General features: G+C 34.2%; 3 protein-coding genes across 6 annotated transcripts in view; all 3 read left to right on the top strand.

Annotated features, from left to right (window-relative positions):
- Window positions 1-3,986: 3,986 nt before the first annotated feature.
- On the top strand, window positions 3,987-5,711 carry LOC123322592. The gene is made up of 2 exons (XM_044910538.1): window positions 3,987-4,181; window positions 4,242-5,711. The coding sequence occupies exons 1-2, from the start codon at window positions 4,057-4,059 to the stop codon at window positions 5,518-5,520; spliced, it is 1,404 nt and encodes a 467-aa protein (XP_044766473.1). The 5' UTR covers window positions 3,987-4,056; the 3' UTR covers window positions 5,521-5,711.
- A 3,082-nt stretch (window positions 5,712-8,793) lies between these two features.
- LOC123322593 (ribosome-recycling factor, mitochondrial) lies at window positions 8,794-10,404 on the top strand. Its single transcript, XM_044910539.1, has 4 exons — window positions 8,794-9,085; window positions 9,144-9,281; window positions 9,743-9,953; window positions 10,148-10,404. Exons 1-4 carry the CDS (start codon window positions 8,866-8,868, stop codon window positions 10,383-10,385), a joined length of 807 nt encoding a protein of 268 aa, XP_044766474.1. The 5' UTR covers window positions 8,794-8,865; the 3' UTR covers window positions 10,386-10,404.
- A 13,296-nt stretch (window positions 10,405-23,700) lies between these two features.
- The window catches only part of LOC123315398 (rab11 family-interacting protein 4), a 38,437-nt gene continuing 37,800 nt past the window's right edge, over window positions 23,701-24,337 (top strand). For 3 of the 4 annotated variants that reach the window (XM_044901072.1, XM_044901090.1, XM_044901098.1), the window contains exon 1: window positions 23,702-23,958. The gene's annotated coding sequence lies outside the window, so the exon portion shown is untranslated. Of the gene's footprint in view, window positions 23,959-24,337 lie in introns of all 4 variants that reach the window. The other variant, XM_044901081.1, reaches the window with a different exon arrangement.

Below are 24,337 nucleotides of genomic sequence, written 5' to 3' on the forward strand. Positions count from 1 at the left end.
AATCTGAAAAAAATTTCTGCATATTGCGATATGTATTAAAATTTTCAGGAGGTTCTTTTTTCTAACCTTAGAAGTAGTTTTTCTTATCTAAGAAGTAGGTATGTACACTAACGATGATTTTGCCAGTTTATCCCTTCATTTCTGCCAATGATCAAGTTCAGTATTTCCAATAAATTGAAGCGGCATATTTGGAAATTCAACAAACGCAAACAACAAACATGTATATAGTAAAAAAGACTATAACACTAACGAACATAGTAATGAAATCAAATTAAGACTGCAGGAGAATACAGAAAGTTCGTTTCGTCTGGGAATAATATATTCGGTAATGCAAATCTGGCATTTTTTTACCCCAACGTAGTCACCCTCGATTTTTTCACCCTCATGTCAACGCACAGCGGACCTGACAAACAGAAAACGATATCTAAAGGTAATACGCGGCGAAAAAAATCGCGCGTGCTGTGAAAAACTGGTCGACTGCAATCTTCCCTAAATTGAAGAAATCTATAATGGTGTATATGTGTATACTGGATATGGTTGTTTGTGAAAAAGAAAAGAAGTTTCGATTACTTCATTCTCCTCCTGCTCCTGCTCAGGGATGCTGATAAAGCGAACGTGGGGTAGGGTTCGAATGACTGGACCCACAGAAAGTGTTAGATTGGAAATACATATTCGTATGTTATCAACACTAACAAACCCTGATCAGCGCTTGATTGACAGATTATAATATCACTTTATTCACGTTCAATCGATAATTCATTTATGAGCATACAAAATATCATTCTTGCATTAAATTATGATCTACAGAGTGTCTCAACCCGTTTCAGTCACAGGGAAGTTGTTGGGAATTACCAGTGGGCAAATGAGATTTCACAATGTGGATTTAAAAAAGGTACATCATATAGAAGGTATAAAAAAAGCACCATAGACAGAAACATTGCGACTTCTCATTTTGGAAGTTTTTGGAACGATTATTTCACAGAATAAACTACCAACCTCTCTTAAAGTTATATTTTATATTCATGTTCAATTTGATAATTACCCTCGTGGTAATCAATTTGCACTCTACGAGGATATAATGGAAAATTCTCAGCCTACTATAGAACCAAACAAAATTTAAATGTGAAAATATTTTATTACTCAACATATCCTCCTCTTAATTGGATACATTTATTACAGCGAGCCTGCAACGTCTCTAGACCTTTCAAAAAAAATTTTTCCTCTTGCTCTGCAAACCAGACCTCCACAGCTTTTACCTCCTCGTTGGAAAAAAAAATTACGACCTTTTAAACTTTTTTTCAGTTGAGGAAAGAAATGATAGTCGGATGGAGCCAAATATGGAGAATAAGGGGGGTGTTCTAGTAATTCAAACCCTAAATCACGAATTTTTTACATCGCAACATGAGATTTGTGTTCAGGGGCTTTGTCCTGCAAAAACAAAACAACTTTGGATAGCTTTCCGCGTCTTTTCACTTTAATTTTTTCCCGTAGAGTGGTCAGTAATGTCGAATAGTAATCTCCGGTTATTGTTCTACCCTCATTCAAAAAATCAATTATGATTACTCCATGGCAATCCCAAAAAACTGAAGCAAAAACTTTTCCAGCAGATTGTTGGACACGAAACTTCTTAGGTCTTGGAGAACCAGAAGGTCGCCATCGATTGTTGCTTCGTTTCTGGATCGTAGAAATGTACCGAAGTCTCATCCATAGTAACAATTTGGTTTAAGAAGTCTACATCGTTTTCAAATCGAGCACAGATAGAACGCGATGCTTCTACCCTTGCACGGTTTTGGTCAGCATTCGAACATTTGGGGATCCATTTTGCAGCAATTTTTCTCATGTCCAAATTGACGTGAATTATATAATGAACGCGCTTGTATGAAATATTCAGTGCTTCAAAAATCCGTTTTAGCCCAATTCGACGGTCTGATAAAATCATGTCATGAACTGCATCGATATTTTCGGGGACTGACCCAGAAACTTACCTTATTGATCGGTCATCATCTTCAATGGAAAATTCACCACTTTTGAAGCTTGATGATGGCTCGATACACCAATTTTTCGATTTTCACAATTTCGGTGGACATCTTCTTTCTTTTAATTTATTGCGAAACTCTGGTTTACTTTTTTGACCTCCAACCCTATAAACACACACACGTGTATTATACGTTTATATGTGGTGGGGGACGCTGATTCAAGGTTACTCGTTGAATTTCGTAACGTTATTTCGAAGCCTAAATTCCACCATACGTTGATTTCACATATAATCAACGTTTATGATTAAGCTGGTTTCTGGATCCACTAACATGAAACGTTTTTATTTCAGTGCACCCTCAACGTGTATTCAATAGGAAGTGAGAAACATTAAATTAACGTTGAAACGATACCATTCAACAACTTGTTACTGTAGTCTTCAATATGTAACGTTATTTTAGCGTACTTCCTCAACGTATATTCAATAGGAAATAAAAAACATTACATCAACGTTATATACGAAATCATTACAACTCATTACTGTAGCCACGAATATAAAACGTGGATCTGTGGTGTTTTCTCAAAGTAAAAGCAACGAACATCCCTTTCCTGTAGCCACTATTATGAAACGTTTCCTTGTAGTGCAAAGTAGTATATACCTATCGAAAAAGAATGAGTGGCCTATATGTGACATTGTAAGAGCAAAACCGATCACTTTTCATAATGGATTGTGTATGTTCTATCAGATCTGCTTATAATTTGAATCTATTCAAGAGACTGCTAATGGTTCAAGAGACTACAGGGTGGGCAAAATTCGTTGTCTACTGAGAGGATCTCGAGAACTATAGCAGCTAGAAGAAAACGGATGACACATTTCCGAGTTCTTTTTCGGAGAAACAAAGAATGGTGAAAACCACAGCCTCCTTCGATACTTCGTATTTGAGTTTTACAATTTCGAAAAGTTCTCATAACTTTTTTGTCTTTGAAGTTACAAATCTGAAACTTGAACCTTCTACAGGCAGTTTTTTACGTAGAGTCCAGTAATGACCTCAAAATATTTTTTTCATTTCGAATCATTAGGTGAACTTTCATTTTTTTAAATGCAAACTTTTATTGAATTTGTTATTTTTGAATTGGAATTTGTCAGCAGATTCTACGTATGAAAGTGCCTAAGAAGGTTCAAGTTTCAGATCTGTTACTTCGAAGACAAAAAAGTTATGAGAACTTTTCGGAATCGTCAAAATCTCAATTTTTGTTTATAACTCGAAATCTAAAAATGATAGGCCGATTCTGTTTTCAGATTTGGATTAGTCATGAAAAAAGAGCTAGAGAATGTGCCATCCGTTTTCTTCTAGCTGCTATAGTTCTCGAGATCCCCTCAGTAGACAACGAATTTTGCCCACCCTGTACTCTATAATATTTGCCTCTGTAGTTACTCCGCTGTGCTGTGCTAGGTTACGCTGCCCTCAATGTGCGACTAGCTTATGACGTTTTATTTTGAATAAATTTTTTGTGGTTACGAAAACTAAAAAATCATAATGTTTACGTACAAGATATTCACGAAAATAGGAAAAGCCTATAATTTTCCCATAACGGATCTGGATCTTTTGCTTTCAGAAATATTGAACAAAGGCGATAGTAAAGGGAAATAAAACTTCAAAATTTGAAATCATTTGGTCGATTAGTTCAAGAGTTATTGAACTGTGAAAATTAACTCATAAGATGAATATTATCCTGTATATCCCAAACGAAGGCACCTAATTTGAAATAATCATGTCGTTGTATCCAAAATGGTGGAAAAATAACTGTGGCCATCTCTCTATAGCCAAATTTTCTTGCGAAACTAATAATACAATACTTAGATCTAATACATTGTTGCTATTATGCCTGATGAAGAGTGTGATTTTTCTGATAAGATCTCAGTTACAAATAGACCATTGCATGAATCAATGTTATGTGTTATCCCTGAAATACTGAAGTAAAATTAAGAAAAGGGAATCACTGAATCGCCAGAATTGTCAGTTTTGACTTTTATCATGGTTCAAAATCAATTGCATAATTTTTGGTCCTTTGGTATTAGAAATGTCTCATTCTAAATCTTGTCGTTGTAAACTATGTTGCTCTAGTCCCCCGGATTGCAACTCTTGTTATCCAGATTGTTGTTCTTATCATTGGAAAAATCGTTTTTGCAAACTACGAAAACAATGGTCAGAGCACAGCAAATGTGGAAGTATAAAACACCTTCCTGAAGATTGTACTCATTCTAGGTCTCCTTGCGATAAAACAGTAGGTAGATTCGGAGTAGCCTGGGTGGCTGAAATACCAGACTGCGAAAACGAAGAGCCCAAAGGATGGCAAGTCGAAATAATAGATACCAGTCAGGGAATCCTGAAGAAATGTAAAGAACTCATAGATTGGCTGAACAATCCGCCTGCTCATTTATTCGATAATATCAAGGGAAACGAAACTTCTACCCGCTACCCCAAATGTAATCTGAATACTTGTGATGAATCTTGGGAAGAACCATGTTCTATAAGAGATACACCCAAAAAGTGCGAAGAGATCAGGGTTCCTAAAAGATGTAAAATCAATTGTAGCGAAGAAAAAGTTGTAGAGTGCATTCCACATTGTGGCTCGCAAACTTGTTTGAATGACTATCGTTCTAAGTGTAAGAACCGAAACAAAACATGTCATAGTGAATGTTGCGAGGAAAATATTGTAGAGTATCTTCCACGTTGTGACTCACAAACCTGTTTGAATGATAACCGCCCCAAATGTAAAAACCGGACCAAAACATGTCACAATAAATGTTGCGGAGAAAAAGTGGCAGAGTATCTACCATGTTGTGACTCGCAAACGTGTCTGAATGATAGCCATCCCAAATGTAAAAATCGAAACAAAACATGTCACAATAAATATTGCGAAGAAAAGATTGTGGAATGCCTCCCATGTGACACTCAAACTTGTCTGAATGATAATCGTCCCAAATGTAAAAACCGAACTAAAACGTATCACAATAAGTATTGTGAAGATTGCCGTCCGAAAACATCTGAAGACTGTTCCGACCGTGAAAGCTCAAAAAGTCGTCATTCTAGATGTCACTGGTCGACTTCTGTACCAAACGAAGGTGATGATGGTGTTTTTCGAAAGGAAAGTTGTTGCTGTCAATGCCATGAAAAATTCTTCAAAAATGTAGGTACAACATACGAAATCGATATCGTACCTCAAAGGGATCATACAGAAAACACTATCAAGAGCATAACATCCCAAATGAGCGAGCTGGATTCGAAAATTATATGTGCCGGTATTAGAACGAGTCAGATCTGCAAAAAAGTTAAAGAGGAGAGGAGGAACCAACTGATTGAGAAACACGAAAAAGAATTGAATACGGTTATTGCTAATGGATCAACAGATGAGGAAGCAACAAAGAGCTTGTACATGAGTTCTCAGCTAGATAATCAGAGTGTAATGAACAGTAAATTGATCGCGAACTCCATTGGCAGTCAAAGACGTTCCAGTAAATTTCGTAGGAAAGAATCAACTTGATCTTCCAAAGACGCATTTTTTCAAAAATAATATTCAATACAGATGATGATTTTTACATTACAATTGTTTTGTTATTTTCATAAAAATGCAATTAGTACCTACATACCATCAATTCATTCAAATTTGGGCAAAGTGAAGTTTGTTTTCTTACAAGATAATAGAAAATCATAATATAAAATCTTTTGAACAGACAGGGTATTTCACATTGTACATTGCTGAAATGTTGTTTGATTGGGGGCAGAGACAACAGAGGGGGCTATAAATTCCTGTTGCTGTCATTTTAAATAAGAAATAAGCAGTATATACATGCAATTTCCGGTATAATTGGAAGCAGTGGCGGCTCGTTAGGGACAGCAGGGTCCAAAAATATTTACCAACAAGATGTAAATTCACACTTGTGTCAAATTAACAAATATAAGAAATTGCCAGAGACCGTTGTCACGAAATTACGACAATTTCTTAAAAACTTTTCAAAGAAAAAAAATACTGTGTGCGACCACTACTAAGCTGATAGCTGATACTGATACAACTTTTAACCTTACTTCAATAACCAGACGTTTAATCCACCTCTTCTAATTAACCTGCGGTCATAAAATATGAGGTTCAAAATTATGACATGACATGAAGGTCTTGTTCATGGGGATTACTGGGACATGAATGGGACAAGTCAGGAATGAAGCAGTTAGGATATCCCTAGGAAATACTAATCAGGATATCCAAGCAAGGGATATACCAATCAAATCCTTATACCAACGGTACACTTTGGGACATAAAAGAGACTTAGGTAAGGTACCTAGCAAAGAATATGGAGTAACTCTATAATGTTTGGTACCTAGGATATTCTTGTGTTGTTATATGGGGTGCAATATATAAGAACCCTTTTTTCAATACAGCTAGCTGTTATTTCGTTCCCCAGCAAACACTGAAATCCAGTCACTGTACAAAAACTGTACTTCGTTGCTTCAATTGACTGCAGTGACGGTAATGCAATAACTGCACCAAAAAGGACCGTATATGACCCGGTGGACTGTGCAGTTATTGTACAGTACAAACTGCATTCGACATACAGCCACAGCTGCACTTCAAAAACAGCGATGGTATTGCAATCACTGTACAGCAAGCTGCACTTCAAATGCAGCAGTGACGTGCTAAAACTGTACAGCAAGCTGTACTTTAAATGCAGTATTCTCTTTTCAAAAACTGCACTTTAAATGCAGTGGTCACTGTGCAAAAACTGTACAGCAAGCTGCACTTCAAATGCAGCAGGTAAGTGCAAAATCTGTACAGCTAGCTGTATGTTATATGCAGTTTGGTCACTGTGCAAAAATTGAACAGCAAGCTGTTTTTTATATACAATAGACACTGTGCTCACTATACAGTAAGCTACACTTCAAATGTAGCAGTCGCTGTGTGAACACTATACCAAAACTTGCAATTACGAAACAATATTCTATGAAGAGAAGTTACCTATATAAACAGAAAATTTATACTGCAAATCGAAAATTTTCAATTTCACTAGATATTTTGGCATTGGCGGTAAGTGCAGGGGTGAGTTCACGCAATTTGAGGAATGGCCAATGCTCTTGGGGGTGTTAATGAACCCTAGGAGTTACCTACGACAATCGTCGAAGTAGCGTAGTTTGTGCCTGCTATAAACGCCGGTTACGTAGAGGATATAGAGTAATGCGTCGCCGGTGGCGCCATCGTTTGGCGTATGCTGCACCGCAATGGACGTGTATGCTACCCTGTGATCGCAACCGTCAAGAGCAGTGATGCCATCATTTGGCTAATTCTGGTACCACCATAGTGAGATGAAGTATTCTTCTACCATGGGTATAATCCATATTTTGGTAATGAAAGGAATTAAATCTGTTTATGAAATGTCTCTTTAACCTTCATAATCGAATTTTCAACTTCTTGAAGAAGGTATATGTTTAAGTTTTAGGAATTCCTATGAATTATTATTCTAGATTCTATTATTAACTCTATATCAAATACTCCATTTCTGAAATGAAGAATTGCAAATACAGAAACTGTGCAGTCACTGTATATCAAATACTGCGTTTTGAAAATGCAGGTTTATCAATACAGAAATTGTGCAGTTACTATACATCAAGAACTTCGTTTTGAAAATGCAGAATTATCAATACAGAAACTATGCAGTCACTGTACATCAAGAACTGCGTTTTGAAAATGCAGAATTATCAATACAGAAACTATGCAGTCACTGTACATCAAGAACTGCTTTTTGAAAATGCAGAATTATCAATACAGAAACTATGCAGTCACTGTACATCACGAACTGCGTTTGGAAAATGCAGAATTATCAATACAGAAACTGTGCAGTTACTGTACATCAAGAACTTCGTTTTGAAAATGCAGAATTATCAATACAGAAACTATGCAGTCACTGTACATCAAGAACTGCGTTTTGAAAATGCAGAATTATCAATACAGAAACTATGCAGTCACTGTACATCAAGAACTGCGTTTTGAAAATGCACAATTATCAATACAGAAACTATGCAGTCACTGTACATCAAGAACTGCGTTTTGAAAATGCACAATTATCAATACAGAAACTATGCAGTCACTATACATCAAGAACTGCGTTTTGAAAATGCAGAATTATCAATACAGAAACTATGCAGTCACTGTACATCAAGAACTGCGTTTTGAAAATGCAGAATTATCAATACAGAAACTATGCAGTCACTGTACATCAAGAACTGCGTTTTGAAAATGCCGAATTATCAATACAGAAACTATGCAGTCACTGTACATTAAAAACTGCATTTTGAAAATGCAGAATTATCAATACAGAAACTGTGCAGTTTCAGTACAGCAAACTATGTGCTGCATTCTGGTGGCACTTGTAGTGCAGTATTTGTACAGTTGCTGTATATTGTGTTTGTTGGGTCCCTAACTACTACTAATTTTAATTGCTGGTTCTTCTGGTTAGGGCATATACGATGATTCATTGTGACAGAAACCTGTGTTTCCAGGTGCTCAAATAAGTTGAAAAATCTACTTGTGCAGAATTGGATTTGTACGCTGCGAGAGATTTTATGGCAGCTTGACATATTGAAATGAATGTTTTTGTGATTGAACCAGAAGGAAAAATCCTATAAGCAGAGACAAGTTTCCTTTAACTCGAAAATTTAATGTAAAATCGTCGATCCACGAATTAATGCTCAGAATAGAAAAATCCACCAATATTCAAAAATTGGCGCCTTCAGTTTGATTGGTGGATTTTTGACATCTCTCTAGCCCCTAACCTAACTTTCGAAATGTGAAAATTGTAAGGCATCGACAGACTGAGAGCTATTTTTATGATTTGGAAAAATGAATTTCACGCCAATTTTAAGAATTGTTCGTCAACTGAGAATCACTAATAAACAAATCAATATCAAAAAATTTCATTCTGTTACTTTAGCACAGGAGCATGATCAACGAATGCAAAATAATTGCTTCTTAGCCTCTAATTTTCCAAACTATAAAAGGAATGATATTTCTTTTGTTATCAGGCATTATGCTAAAGGAAAAGATAAGAAAAAAGAAAAAGGTGCTAATATTGTATTCTATATTGTATTTATTTATAACTTGCATTATGTTATTTACAGGCAAAAGTAAAGTTGTAATCGATGAGAATCAAATGGCTGAGGTGGTTAATGTGGAATCAATAAAGAAACAAATGGACAATGCCCTTACTCAAATGAAAGAAAATTTCACAAAGTTCTTATCGATTAGATCTTCTGCAGGTAGACCACTGTTTAGGAATTTTTATTCATATGTGTATTTCCTCTTTGGAAAACCTTTAATAATCCTATATTGCACCTTGCACGAGTTTTCTTACATGATGTTTTCTGAATGAATTATGTACTGGCAAAATTTCTGAAAGCTCATAGCACTTATTTTAACAAATCTCGATCAGCTCTTGATTGATTTAGCTTTATCAATTCGTTTTCAATCAATCCAGTTATGAGCATTTAGGCCCAGGTGCTCAATCCAGGATTAAAGTTGATTCTACATTAATTTCGACAATTCCATTCAATTCTGTGAGGTTAATCTAGGATCAACTTTAATTTCTGCTTCCTATATAAACTGAGCAACCGGGCCTTAGAATATCATCTTGCATCAAATTCCGATTTCATTATAAATGTCTAACATTTCACTCAACTAGATACACAAGTAGGTAATCTGTAAACGAAATTTTTTTCAGGCTCCATTGAATCTCTTGTAGTAACTTTGGATGGCCAAGAACATGTACTTCAAGAACTTGCACAAATAAGTAGGAAGAACCCTAAAACAGTTATCCTGAATATGTCAACTTTTCCTCAAGCAATTCCAGAAGTTTTGAAGAGTATACAGAAATCAGGTTTGAACTTGAATCCTCAACAAGATGGAACAACTATATTCATACCTATTCCTAAGTTAGTATTATTTTATTTAAATACCTACCCAATATCATTCTATTTTAAAATTATTCTACCGAATCATCATCTTTGCTCTTTGCATATGCTTAAATCAGATATGCTGAGAAAAAGTCAATTTGTCCTCATTTGATGTCTTATGTATGTTATTATTATATTATTAAACATCACTTATTGACATTGCTTTTTTGCAGAGTAACAATGGAACATAGGGAAAGCCTTGCTAAGAATGCTAAACAATATTTTATCAAATGCAGGGATAGTATAAAAGATATTCAAAACAAAACCACAAAATCACTAAAAAGAAAAGATGGTATATCAGAAGATCTGGTCAGAAGTGTAGAAAACCAGCTGAAAGCTTTAGCAGATAAATACATCACTGAAGGGGAAAGAATATTGGAGAGCAAGCAGAAGGATATCTTGGGGGATTAATATGTGAAACTTCAAATCACAATTGGGAGAAAATTCATCATGATCATATATGTATATACTCAGTGTGCAGTTACAGATTGAAGGTTGTAAGAATCAATAGAAAAAGTCATTTCAGCCCATGAGACTTGTATGGTATGTCAAACGTTGGTTTCTTGGATTAAATTCAATACATCTTCTAGATGGTTCCTTATTATACCCTTTCCATATATACTTTTTCAGGATATGTTCATCTCCAAAGAATTCTAACTTTACTAAGGATGATACAAGTAAGTCTTTTTGTCATCATCCCTGAAGAGGTTCCAAATTGTTTACACAGGGTGATTCTTTAAGGGGGTGACCGAAATTCATAAAATGTTGATATCGTAAAAATGTTGGTTAGATGATGTCAAAGAGAGTGTTGGTAGAGCTTGGCATCAGATAGCACAAGACAAAGAAGCATGGAAACTGGCAGGGGAGGCCATGTCCAGGAGTGGACTGCATAGGGCTGTTTAAAGAAGAAAAAGAGTTTGAATGAGGTTGAAACAAAAAAAAGATTGTCCAGCATGTTGTATATCTGCAAAAGTATTTGGAATATTTCAAAAACGAATTTTCACATCGTTTTGTCCACCTCATAATTCAAGAGATATTACAATATCAGTGAAATATACATATTTCACTGTTTCTAACATGATTATAAATTCAGCCATCCTACATATTATGTTTCCTCAGATTTCAGTTTACTCCATACAGTATGCCAGGCCACAGTACCCATGCAACGTTGACAAAGACTCTACCTACATGTCTCTATTGTTACTCTTCATTATTATTGAATTTTGATCAGTCTTTCCCAATTGCAACCACTATCTTCGATCTTCCCTACTTAGTCAACCCTAAAGAGGTCATCGATGGTATTAGCTACAGTGACATAATACTATATATGGGTAATATATAGTCACTGTAGTATTAGCGAATTCGACGTCGTCATCAGGAGCCTTGGCTATTGTGTCATTAGGATTTAAGACTGGCTTTCCCATGCCCATATGTATGATTGGTAGGCCAGCCTACATACTATGCATTCAGTTGTTTCTTTTCAGATCCCCAGAGCTTTAATGTCTCTGCTAGTTTGTCCATGCCAGCAAACATTGGTCAAGTGACAAATGTTTTATAAATAATATAACATGTAATGTAACAATGCGATTTAATGTTAGTATAAGAAAATTTACGTCCCTGTTATGGAAAAATGTCCGCCACAAATAAAACTTCATTTTTACATTACATTGGCATTGTATAGACTACTTAACCCGTATATACAATGAAACTGATGTAAATTCTTTACATTATCTTTATTACAGGAAAGTCCGTTGAAATTCAATACTCCATCAAAATGTTAATCCTCCATTATTCCCTTTAAAAATGACAGATATTTTGATGGGGCATGAAATCTTAATGAACATTCCTGCAACTGTGCCTATACAGGGTGGCACCATTGCCAAAGAAATTTTTTTGTACTAGTAAAAGAAATAAATATTTGCATATAAGTCGCTCATTTTCAACTTTAGGAAAAAGGTGATATGTATGAGCTTCGTTGTTGATAATGTTATTACAAATCGAAATGCATGACAATATGTAAGGTGTCCCATTAAAAAAATATCATTTTATGAAATATTTTGAAAACGCGACTCTCAATTTTTTGTTTGTTTACGGCATCGAGAAGACCATTAAAAATGCTACTAGTTTGCCCATTTAACAGAATTCGTATATAGCATCAATAACAACGGAGTTGGCAAGGGTGTCAACCTAATTTGGAACAGCCTGTATACCAGGGTGGGTCTTTGACTCGTACAAATATTTCAACAGTAGATTCTTGAGGTCAAAAGTAAAATTTTTTCCCATATAATTTTTTCCGATTCGATCAAAAGAAATAGACATTTTAAGATTTCATAATGAGCTGCGTACAATCCCTGGAAAAACAAAATTACCTTCAGAATAACTTGCTAAATCTGTGACTACACATCAAATAATACCCGAAAATGGCGCATTATATGAGAAAATATGAAGAATACTTTTATTTTACCAAACATTCAAATATTCATTAAATATTGTCCAACTTAGTTTCGAGAGTTGAATTTTTGTTGGTATTTTTATGGTTATAATGAGAAAACTGGAAGACGTGGGTTCGAAAAAGATTAATCAAATAAATGAAAAACTATATTCCGAAATTCATTCGATGAAATCTTCTGTGAGAGAGATCTAAATTTTTTTTATGATTTTTCAACAGCCTGCATCTTTTAAACCGAGCCGATTCGGAAAAAATGGTGGAGGAAAAGGTGTTTCTTTTGGCCTCAAGAATCAACTGTTAAAATGTTTGTACGAGTCAAAGACTCACCCTGTCTATTATTTCATAAGTGAATTTATATTATGCCACCATTTGAGATAGATAAAAAATATCACCATTATTGAGTATTCGCAATACCTATAGTATTGCAATGTATTGAGAGCTAATACTCAATAATATTATATTGGGGTTAATAATCAAGGATATTGAGGAATAGTCTGAAAACTGCTGTCTTCTATTCTCAACATAAAAATGGGGCCCTCTTTTGCGTTGTCATCGCATTACGTAAAAACGGCTGAATCGATTTTATTAATGTTTTTTAAAACATACTTTGCAGAAGGTTATTACGAAAGAAAAATTAAGAAAAGTTAACTGGGAAACTCGCCCACATATATGTTGGATAGTCTACCCCCCACGGACAAGTGGATGAATTCCTCTCCAGATGGTTAGAACTTCTTTTCGCACGAATCCATAACACTATCAAATACTGAATACTGAAATACTTAGTTGTAGATTTTGATCATTATATAAGTTCGTGGATAAATTGATATGAGGATTCAGGGGTTTTATTTTTTTGTTTATTTATTTATATTTACGTATAGCTGGGGGTTTACACACACCGCACACGATATAAATCGACTATGCCTTTTAAACTTTAAATTGAGATATAACCAAAAAGTAACAACTTGTTACTCTTTGATATAACACTATCAAATTTGTTAAATCTCAATTTTATATTGAAAAGGTATAGATGGCGAGGCACTAGGCAGGCAGTTTGCTATGATTATTATGCGCCTCCGCAGTCAATTTGGCGCTCTTTTGAATGTGCTCCGGGGAGCACACCCCTCCCTCCCCTAAAGCGACGGCCCTGCAATTATGTAAAGATCCTGTGCAATGGAATATCATGTAAAAAGAGCTCATTCTATTGAGTGGTCCATAGACAAACTATATGTTTGTCTATATGAGTGGTCTATATATCCTTCAATCTATGTCCATTGGATCTCCTGTGTTTACTGGAAAGCTTTATCGTTCTTTTTGCGTTTGCTATAAATGGTATTCCTCAGTTATCCGCAAATGTTGTGACATGAAAATAATTCAGATCGAAAACAATTTTCACACTAAACTTAAAAGATATCAGAGCAAAACATCTCATGTTGAATCAGACAGTTTGAAAGCTTTCTGTTGGGGGAATTTCTGATTTCTTCAAGTGAATTCGTTTGATTCGTTGAGACATAAAAAGGGAAATTTATAACTTCGAATCCGGATAATTTGATCGCTGTCCTGAAGAAAATCATTTTAAACAATCTTCAAAGAATAGTTCAGCGGAAAAACACTAGTGTATGTATATTTTTTAAGGGACACGGCTTATCTTCATCAGATAAGTAAATGAGTTCATCATTATCTAGTCATTGACACGTTCATATGTAGATTTCTCAATATTTAGAATTTGCCAAAGTGAATCATCATGTGTAGGGGCGGGACATCCGAGTGGGTGTCAAATTCAGCTCGTATTGAATTTCTGTTAAAATATACTCATTATTCGTATGGATGGAAATGAAATGCGAAGCTTCGATTCAAATAGGCGTAGGGCGTAGAAGACATCTGACATCAATGATATCATAAATGCATTTCTAAAAATATACTATTTCCATGATTTTATGACAAAAAGTCTGAATTTAGATGAGATAAAAAATGAGAAAATACTGATTGAGTGGATACTTAGAAAGAGCGTCCGAAAGAAAGCTATATATTAGTTTTTTTTTTAATGACTTAAGTTCGCAAGAAAAATTTAGTCGGTATCCTCAATGTGAACTAGTTTAACTAGGCTATTATTGTCAACCTATTCCTGGCCAAAAAATACTTAATAAATCTTCTCGCTGATATGTGGCCCCTGGCCGATTTTATTCTCTTTACGAATCCTGAAATTGCGTTTGAAAAATAAATCAATCAATCAAATTTATTTTTACCAAAATTTAGTTCAATATATTTCTTGAATACCTATACTGTCAATTAACGGCCGTTTTCAATAAACCTATATATCCATTGTTTCAGTTACTAAAGATAGAAAAACCATCTGATTTCGTTTCTATGATCTATCTGTAGATATATACCGGGTGACCCACCCCAGACGCGGCGCTCATATTTTGAGGGAGTGAATAAAGATATTTTGAAAATCTTTTCTTGTGGTGTGTGTAGGATGTCGCAAAGCAAAATTTAAAATTATTGTCATATATAAAGGGTCGAGATTAGCCCAAAGTTACACTTTTTTAAATGTAATTTAATTTTTTTTTTATATTTGACCTCAGAAATGGAATGGCAAACTCACATTATGATGATTTTCTTCAGATCACTTTATACCTTAGAAGGACCATTTACGAGAAAATGGCGAAAATGGTTTACTAGTTTTGAATCAAAATTCGAAAATTGCTCAGAAACTATCAGGTTTAGATGTAGGGAAATTTTATGAAGATAGTTTCGAAATTAATTTTTAAGTTCAATGAGATATAGAAATACCGGGTGTGCCATTTGTAATAAGAAAGTTTTCGACGATTATTTGTAATTGATGTTTGAGAATTAATTATGATCACTCTGTATATTCCAGAGTTGAAATTTACTTTTATGCGTAGAAGTACCCAACTTGTCCACTCGAAAAAATTCTGTCTGTATCGCTGGCGCAACTAGTTTCTTCATTAATTGCTATTTAAAAAAACTCCATATTTTCGAAGTAATCTGAAGGAACTCATCATAACTTGAGCTTGTCATTCCATTTTTGAGGTCAAATATAGTATATTACATTTAAAAAAGTGTAACTTTGGTCTATATCTTTGTTTTCGAACAGCCTGTATATATGAAAATAATTTTAAATTGTGCTTTGCGACACCCTACACACACCACAAGAAAAGATTTTCAAAATATCTTCATTTACTCCCTCAAAATGAGCATCGCGTCTGGGGTGGGCCACCCGGTATATTTTAGAATGGTTTCCAATCGTCAGTAAATGCACAGTATAGACACCAGTTGGTGTCTATACTGTGGTAAATGTAACTATGGATAGATTGATAGACCTATATGGTTCGTGCCTGACAGTTGCATTTATTACATCTAGAAAAAAGTTATAAAATTTACATATATACATGTGATGTTGAAGAATTTTGAGGTAATTCCTCTGAATTATAGCCTAAATCAATAATTGTAATGTTATGTTTAAAAGCTTCGCCCGTCCTTCCAGTTTTGGCAAATTTTTCACCATCCAAAGGTTGTAAAATGTTTTATAATAGTAACCGTTTTGAATGAATATGATGTGGAATTTCTTTCAGGATGCAGATCGAAAATATTACATGTATGTACTTCTTTCAGATCAATAAAAAAATTTTTTGATCTGAGGTACTTCTTGATGACTTGTAATACGATGGGATTAATTTCAAAATTTAATTGATTTTTTTTAAATCGTTTCTGTTGGTCAGACACCATAACATTTTTGTTTCATAATTTTTTTTGACATCTTTGTGGGTACTTTCTTTGGTAATGTATTTCCTGTGTGTACTCCTTATTTGGAATAAATAAATAAATAAATAAATTATTATTTCAATGAGATTTTTGTGATTTAATTTTCAATTGATTTGCAACAATGAAAAAACTGAACATATACTTATCTATTCATTTAAATAGTTCTATAATATTCAATAAGAAAAGGATTTCTCATCATCTTTACCTTTGAAGTAATCTTGAGTGAAAACAAGAATAAAACCGTTCGACATCTTCGTTTTTTGCCTGCATGAGCACATTGAAATACATCTAGAAGAATCATGAAACTCATTAAATTAAACCTTCAACAGAAAATTATAAATATTCAAGTTTTCCTCGATTTTCTCCCAAGGTAATTTAATGTTTACCTATACGTATCTACTATTTAAATTAATAATAATGCCGGCTGTAATGAATGGCAACATAGTATACAGAAAATAAACTGATTGTTAATATTATTCGCATATGACTAAATCTATTCGTAATAAACTACTCAAACATGAAAAAGCGATATAGAAATCATCCCAATTTTCATCATGGTTTTAGACTTATTATTATTTTTCTTACTCCAAAAAGTAGAAAAGTTTTTGGCATCTGAATTTTTTTTCAATCTCTAAAAAATATCAATTCAATTTAATTGAAACTGAGTTACTAATTGTAAAATGAGGACACATCACCCATCTTTGAGATATAACATGGCGATAAAACTAGTGGAGTGGAGTGTACACTTTATACCTCAGAACCCAGGAAAAATATATCCATGAAAAAAATAAATTTCTGCGGAAAATTATTTTTTGTACTTTTTTTATAAAGTTCATCCAAAAAAATTGTTGCTTTTTATTATTTATTCATTTATATACAATCTAAATCACTGGATGATTTAAGTCAAAATAACCCCCAAAAGTGATTAGGGGGATTCAATTTGAACAAAAATGTAGTATAGGTAGAGTATTTTCGTTAAATCAATAGTTAAAACATGAGATTTTTTGAACGGGTTTTCACGAATAACTCAAACTATAGGATAAATTCAGATGCATACCACCCGACGATATGAATATCGACAAGTGTTACGATCTGAATTGAACTAGCCAATTTGCCATCGTCAAGGCCCCAAATGGAGTACGCTCCACCGAAGAAAAGCAGATGCTGACCATGGTTTCGGCTTCATTTGGCCTCATCAGAGCTCTGATGAGGCCAAATGAGGCCTTCATTGCCTCCCCGTTTAGGCGTGATCATTCTTCAAACTATAGGTTTTATCGAAAAACTTTGTTATATACAAAATTGTAGCCTATTAATAAACAAAACAAACTTGTTTTTCACGAACTATCTAAATAGTGAATACAATATGTGAACCAAGATATGACTCATCTACGTTGAGTATGAATTCGCAAAAGTAGGTAAGTACCTACAGAAATTTAAATGTTATAAACGTGTCTAATAGCAGGAAAACGAAGACATGCAAATTCGAAACAAATTTATGTGATCTTTCTCGAAGTACTTCAAAATTAGCCTTACTAAAAATAAATTGTGCAAATATTGACGGATTCTTATGATAATCTGAATATTCAAAACAAGTAACTTCTTAGCACTTGAGTATTGCCAAAGTTATCCAGGAGTTTATACCATCTGGTGCCTGGTGTGGAAAAAGAGTTGAAATCAAGGGAGAAGAAATTTACAGAACTTCACAAAAAAGATACTCAAAAACGAGGGCATATACGAGAACCTAGTAATTAAGAATTCAAAAATTAAGTATTTTCAATTCGATATGAAACGTTTTTTTCTATTTCTGTAGCATCAAAAATAACTGTGTTATGAATATTACATTGAAAGTTCGCTCATCCAATCCATTTTAAGTAAATTATTCTGAAAAGTAAAGGCTTTAAAAAATTCTTATTCAAAGGAGCTCATAGCTATAAAAATTCTCTACAAAATGGTCCAAAGATAGGTTGCATACCTCGAAAATTAACCGAGTAATCGTCAAAAAAAAACAAAAAATTGGAGTAATTTTTGGACCATGTTAGGAAGTTCATATATTAATATATGCATTATTATGTATATACGATCACATTTTACCAAAGACAAGTATATTTCCTGAGAATTTGCTTAAAATTCTTTTTTGCACTTGTAAATCATCTTTATGTGGATGTAAAAAAAGTGGCCCCTAGCATCGTGGAAATCTAGTAGATTTTGAAGATTAGATGGTAAAAAGAAAAAAAAGGTTCTATGATGTATGCACTTTCAGCGGTGGGGAAAGCGTCTGCAGGTTCTCAAGGATGTAAAAAAAATCGTCTGGTGTACACTCTCGAAAGTGTATCAGATTAAGATACTGCATATGTCCTTCGTCTCTGATAACACTGATCGACAAAATTATAGCTTTGTTCTCCCACCTAAGGAAAATATATATATTTTGAATCTTCGTAGCCAAGGTATAAACGCACGATAAATAAAAAGTGGAAGTTAGCTCTTGTTGTTTTTTAATAATTATATTCATGATTTTCAACAAAAACAATGCATTATAATATTTGCAATGGTGTAAAAGATTCCGATCGCTTAGATCTTTTGTCTTTTCTGCTGTAGGACGACTCCAGTATTTCTCTAACGATGGACCAACAATAATCATCAAGCATAGAGGGTTCCCCTTTGCCTTGGTAGCGTTTTTCGAATGACGCGATGTCTTGATGGAATCGCTCTCCATGCTCGTCACTTACGGCTCCCATATTTTGTGGAAAGAAATTAATATGTGGTTGCAAAAAGTGTATTTTTAAGCCCGTTTGCAACAGCCGAGAATTCTCTAGAGAATTTGCTCGAAAATTCATGCGCCGTGAATTATATACCGTTGCATACGCACTTTCGGTAGAATTCTCTGTTCAGTTGCATACAAAATAATCTCTGCCGTTTTCTTGCGAGAATTTTGTAGAGAATTCTCCAGAGAATTCCCGGCTGTTGCAAACGGGCTTTAAGGACATGTTGCATCCCATTTTTTGATGAGCCTGTAACATCGTTTTGACGATATTTACATATTGCGGAGATTTGTGATGGCCAAGAAAATTTTTGGTCACTTCTACAAAGGACAACCAGGCTTCTTTTTCAAAGTCATTCAATGCTGCCAGAAACCGAACTTGTTTCAATAGTTTGTTTATTTTATAAAGTATCGTAGGGTACAGAAGTGCGAACATGGACAATTCACGCATGTCATTTATTTTGATAACGGGAGCTAAACAAACGTAAGTACTATTATTTTTGTAATAAGGTGAGGAATACCTAACAAAAAAAAATATAAATCTCTTAGGTGGGACATGTTGCATCCCATTTTTTGATGAGCCTGTAACATCGTTTTGACGATATTTACATAGTGCGGAGATTTGTGATTGCCAAGAAAATTTTTGGTCACTTCTACAAAGGACAACCAGGCTTCTTTTTCAAAGTCATTCAATGCTGCCAGAAACTGAACTTGTTTCAATAGTTTGTTTATTTTATAAAGTATCGTAGGGTACAGAAGTGCGAACATGGACAATTCACGCATGTCTTTTATTTTGATAACGGGAGCTAAACAAACGTAAGTACTATTATTTTTGTAATAAGGTGAGGAATACCTAACAAAAAAAATATAAATCTCTTAGGTGGGAGAACCCTTGTTGAATAGTGTAATTAATTCATGTTAACTGACAGTTTGCGTGGTGGGGTTGGCCACCGTTTCTTTACTGCAGCCGTCCAAATATCTCGTAGGTACTTCTAACATAATCAAAAAAAACTGTGGAAGAGAGTATATTTTTTTCATTAGGTATTACTTTCACAAATATTTGAAAAAAAAAAGATTAAAATTGGGTTTTATTTATTTATCTTCCTTTTCAACTTTTTATGGTCAGAAATAGTTATTTTCCCAACAAGTGCGGGAACTGATACTTTCTCGCACGCGACCGAACGACTCGAAGCGAAGAAACATGCGGGAAAGGCACTTCATTCATGAGTTGAGAACATGTTTTCCACGACATTTTTCTTTCAATTTTTCTTCGTTAATTTCAGTTTGGGTCAATAGCCGGGGGTGAAGGGGGAGGGAGGAAAAATGTAGAAAAACCCTGGTACGTCTTCAGGGCGAAACGAAGGTTAGGAAACCCCACTGCTTTTTATTCAGGTTCAGAAAACTGCCCATCATTTTCTCATTATTGAAGCTAGTTATTGTTATGCGAAACAAGAGTTAATTTTTCGTTTGTTTTCGGTCGAGTTTTCAAAAATCTATTTTTTCCCATTAATAATCTAATATTATCCTAGCGTATTATCATGGTAGTTAGTATTGTAGTATATTGCTCTTCAATTTCATAATATGTATATACATGCATGTACATTTAAAGGAATTATGGAGATTGATTTTTAATCTACCAAAAATTCTTTCACACGGCTGGCTCTCCCTTTCAACTACAGATTTGAAGCACTTATACTAGCTTTACTTTCATAAATTCTGTGGCATAAGTATTCCCAATGGTTTGCATAATCATTTTATCATTTTGAACATCATCAGGAACTCAAAAATCGTGACTGACATGAGAAATTATTACTTACCAATAATAATTTAATAATTCTCAGTATCAAGATACAGGAAGCGTCAAAGAAAAAAAAATCAAATACAATAGTATTCAAAAAATATGTAAGTTAATTTGTAAAGGACTAGTACCACAATTACACATAAAACTAACAAAACATTGTTGATCCATTTATTCATGTAAAAAAGAATGAAGGCCGGTCCAAAAATTCTTTCAAGCTATATACAGTAGTCTTCAACAGAGCCCTCTTTATCTCCCTGTCGAATCTCGTAGCATTTAACCGTTTTATAGTATCCGGTATCGAATTGTACAAAACGGCTCCCCAGTAATCAACAAATTGCTGTGATGATGTTAGACGATGAAAGGGTATTTCTAAGGCTGTTCTATTTCTTGTTCCATATGGATGCCTCTGCATATTCCTCGGGAAGTTTCTGATATTAGCATGCACATACTTCAGTGTGGATGATATGAAAATACTTGGGACAGTCAAGATGCCCCCAGCCCTGAATGCCTCTCTACAACTGTCTCTGGGTCCAAGGCCGAAAAGAGCCCTTATAGCCCTCTTCTGGAGTAAAAGCACTCTTTGCGCTTCCGATGAACTACCCCAAAAAAGAATGGCGTAGGAGGCCACACTATGGAAGTTGGCAAAATAAGTTAGCCTGGCCATTTCATATGTTGTGCACATTTTCACCCGTCGAATGGAATACACAGCCACTGACAGTTTTGCTACCAGTGCATCAATGTTGGTCCTCCAGCCTAGTCCAGATTCCAAATGGACTCCCAAAAACTTAACGGAGGCTCTCTGATCCAATGCATGGGAAAATGTGAGCTGCTGTGTCTTGCGATACAGGGTATAGTGCCCATTAAAAGTTATTGGAGAAAATATAATTCAATCTCTTCCAAATTTTGTATGAAGATGTAAATCAGTTGGAACTTCATTTCTGAAATATTTTCAAATACCAATGACTTCCGTTGTACCAGAAACGGCATCAAATTTCTTATTTCAAATGGAGCACCCTGTAAGTATATTATGACATTTTCTTTAAATTCCACATTCATTTTATGTATAGGGTGGGCAAAATTGGTGATACCTTAATTACAACTTTTTCAACCCAACGAGATAAAAGAAAAATGCATGGCACATTACGGTCGTCTTTTTTCGAGAAACTAATAATGCCATCAACTGCATTACTCTATCTTCTTTTGTTTTCGAGTTATTGGTCAAAATTAAAATTTCAACTTTGGTCATTATCTCCGTTTCTGTTTGAGCTAGGATGTTGAAATGAAAACATTATGGAGACACTTTTTGATAGCAATCCAGTGGAGTACTACGATTTTTTCCAACAGGTATACTTGCTGAGCTATAACATGAACATATATTTTTTCTTACGAAAACAGTAGATTAACATGACTTAGATAGAATGAGGGCGATGTATGATATATTTCTGAAACGGTAAAAAAATGGCCATTCTTTCTAAGTCTTCTGTTTTCATAAGAAAAATAAACACAACTTTATGTTAGAGCTCAGCAAATAAACCTATTGGAAAAAAATCATAGTACGCCACTGGATTGCTATAAAAAAGTGTCTGTGTAATGTTTTCATTTCAACATCCTAGCTCAAACAGGAACGGAGATAATGATCAATGTTGAAATCGCCCAAATTTCAATTTTGGCCTATAACTCGAAAACAAAAGAAGATAGAGGAATGCAGTTGATGGCATAATTAGTTCCTCGAAAAAAGACGACATTTTCCTCTATCTTGTTGGGTTAAAAAGTTGTAGTTCAGGTATCACCAATTTTGCCCATCCTGTACATTTTACTATCGCCATCTGGAGCCGTTTTCGAGTTATTCGTTGTTTAAAAAAAAAAACCCAAATGGAAGCTTGTAGAAGACTAAGGGTTTCATACAAGCGCAACGTACAATCTCGCAGATCTGTTTTTTGAGCTTTGTTACCAAAAAGATATTTCACGTCCTTATGTAGACAACATAACTTGTTGATATACAGGAAGATCAAATGAGAGTCTGAAAGTTGGAATAAAAAAAAGCCAAAAATTGATTTTTTTTTTCAAATGGGAACACAATTTTTTTCACTTATGTTATATATATAGATACATATATCAATTTGTAAGAAAAATATAAATGGAGTCTTTTAAGGGTTCCCTATATCCAAAATGCTTCATTTTCCAGATATTTTTTCTTACAAATTGATATGCAAGTGAAACATTTATTATTTCCATTTGAAAAAATTGATTTTTGGCCTATTTTTGTATTCCAACTTTGAGACTCTCATTTGATCTTCCTGTATATCAAAAAGCAATGTTCTCTACATACAAAGTAGAATATATTTATTGTAACAAAGCTCAAAAAATAGATCTGAGATTGTGCGTTGCGCTTTCATGAAATCCTCAATTGTCTACAAGCCTCCATTTGGATTTTTTTTTAAAAACAGTGAATAACTCGAAACGGCTCAAGATAGCTCTAGGGAAATGTATATAAAATGAATGTGGAATTCAAGGATACATCCGAAAATGTCATAATATACAGGATGTTACATTTTAAATGCGAAATTTGGTGCCATTTCCGGTACAACGGGAAGTCAATGGTATTTGAAAATATTTGAGAAATGAAGTTCTAACTGACATAAATCAGTACAAAGTCATACAAAATTTGGAAGAGATCGAATTATTATTTCTCCATAAACTTCTAATGGGCACTTCCTGTGGGACAATCTGTATATTGGTAAAAGTTTTTTGAAGAACTTACACTCAGCTACTATTCAAAAAAACACTATGCATTAATTAATTCCATATTTATTTGTTGCCTTTGCGTTTCCTTGAGTACATTTCGTTGGTTGGATAGTGTATTTCGCGGAATGTAGAGAAATTTGGCTTGCTCTGGCAGCATCGAATCGAGCGCAGAACCGTGAACATTCTATTCATTCTTCGTACGTCCGAAGTCTCCCGAATGAATAGATTTCCTTGCTTGTCAGGTGTCAGTTGGATCTATGCACCTGATTTGGTGTTTTTATGTTTTGATTTTTGAGACTATTTTAGTTTTAAGTGTTGTTGATCCAATAATAAACAGTGTCTCATTTATCTGTGATAGTTTTTGGTGCTCTTAAGTTTTGCTTCTAGTTAGTGTGGATTTTAACATTTTTTCTTAGGAATCTTACCTGTGTTTATCTCATTCCAGCAGGTGAGTAGGCATTGAAGTATTTCGTTGTTCATTCAGTGTGAACAGAAAGTGAGATGAAAATAAATTTAAAGTACTTTCGTTACACCAAATCAGGCTTTATTTTAGAAATTTTTATTGGTAAGGAATAATTTTTTCGAATAATAATATTTAGCAAGAATCAACTGGGAGCTAGAAATAAAAAAATAATATTTGGAAATGAAATTTATATTTATGTCTTGACGTCTTATGAATTATAAATATATATATATTCGATTCAGCTAGACAAAATATGTGAAAGTACAATAATTTTAGTTTATAGATATATACAATAATTCTGGTGATCCTACATATAAACGCTGTTTTTCTTAAAGAGTTCTCTCAAAAAGTTGCTAATATTATT

The sequence above is a fragment of the Coccinella septempunctata genome, chromosome 1 (genome assembly GCF_907165205.1).
Source record: "Coccinella septempunctata chromosome 1, icCocSept1.1, whole genome shotgun sequence".
In the NCBI taxonomy this organism is placed as follows: domain Eukaryota; kingdom Metazoa; phylum Arthropoda; class Insecta; order Coleoptera; family Coccinellidae; genus Coccinella; species Coccinella septempunctata.

What these genes read in the sequence shown, in the direction of transcription:
- LOC123322593 (XM_044910539.1), top strand. Translation starts at nt 8,866, where the DNA reads ATGAATTTCACGCCAATTTTAAGAATTGTTCGTCAACTGAGAATCACT. An exon ending in AGATAAGAAAAAAGAAAAAG is followed by an intron (nt 9,086 to 9,143) that starts GTGCTAATATTG and finishes TGTTATTTACAG; the next exon opens with GCAAAAGTAAAGTTGTAATC. An exon ending in ATATTCATACCTATTCCTAA is followed by an intron (nt 9,954 to 10,147) that starts GTTAGTATTATT and finishes GCTTTTTTGCAG; the next exon opens with AGTAACAATGGAACATAGGG.
- LOC123322592 (XM_044910538.1), top strand. Translation starts at nt 4,057, where the DNA reads ATGTCTCATTCTAAATCTTGTCGTTGTAAACTATGTTGCTCTAGTCCC. An exon ending in TGCAAACTACGAAAACAATG is followed by an intron (nt 4,182 to 4,241) that starts GTCAGAGCACAG and finishes TACTCATTCTAG; the next exon opens with GTCTCCTTGCGATAAAACAG.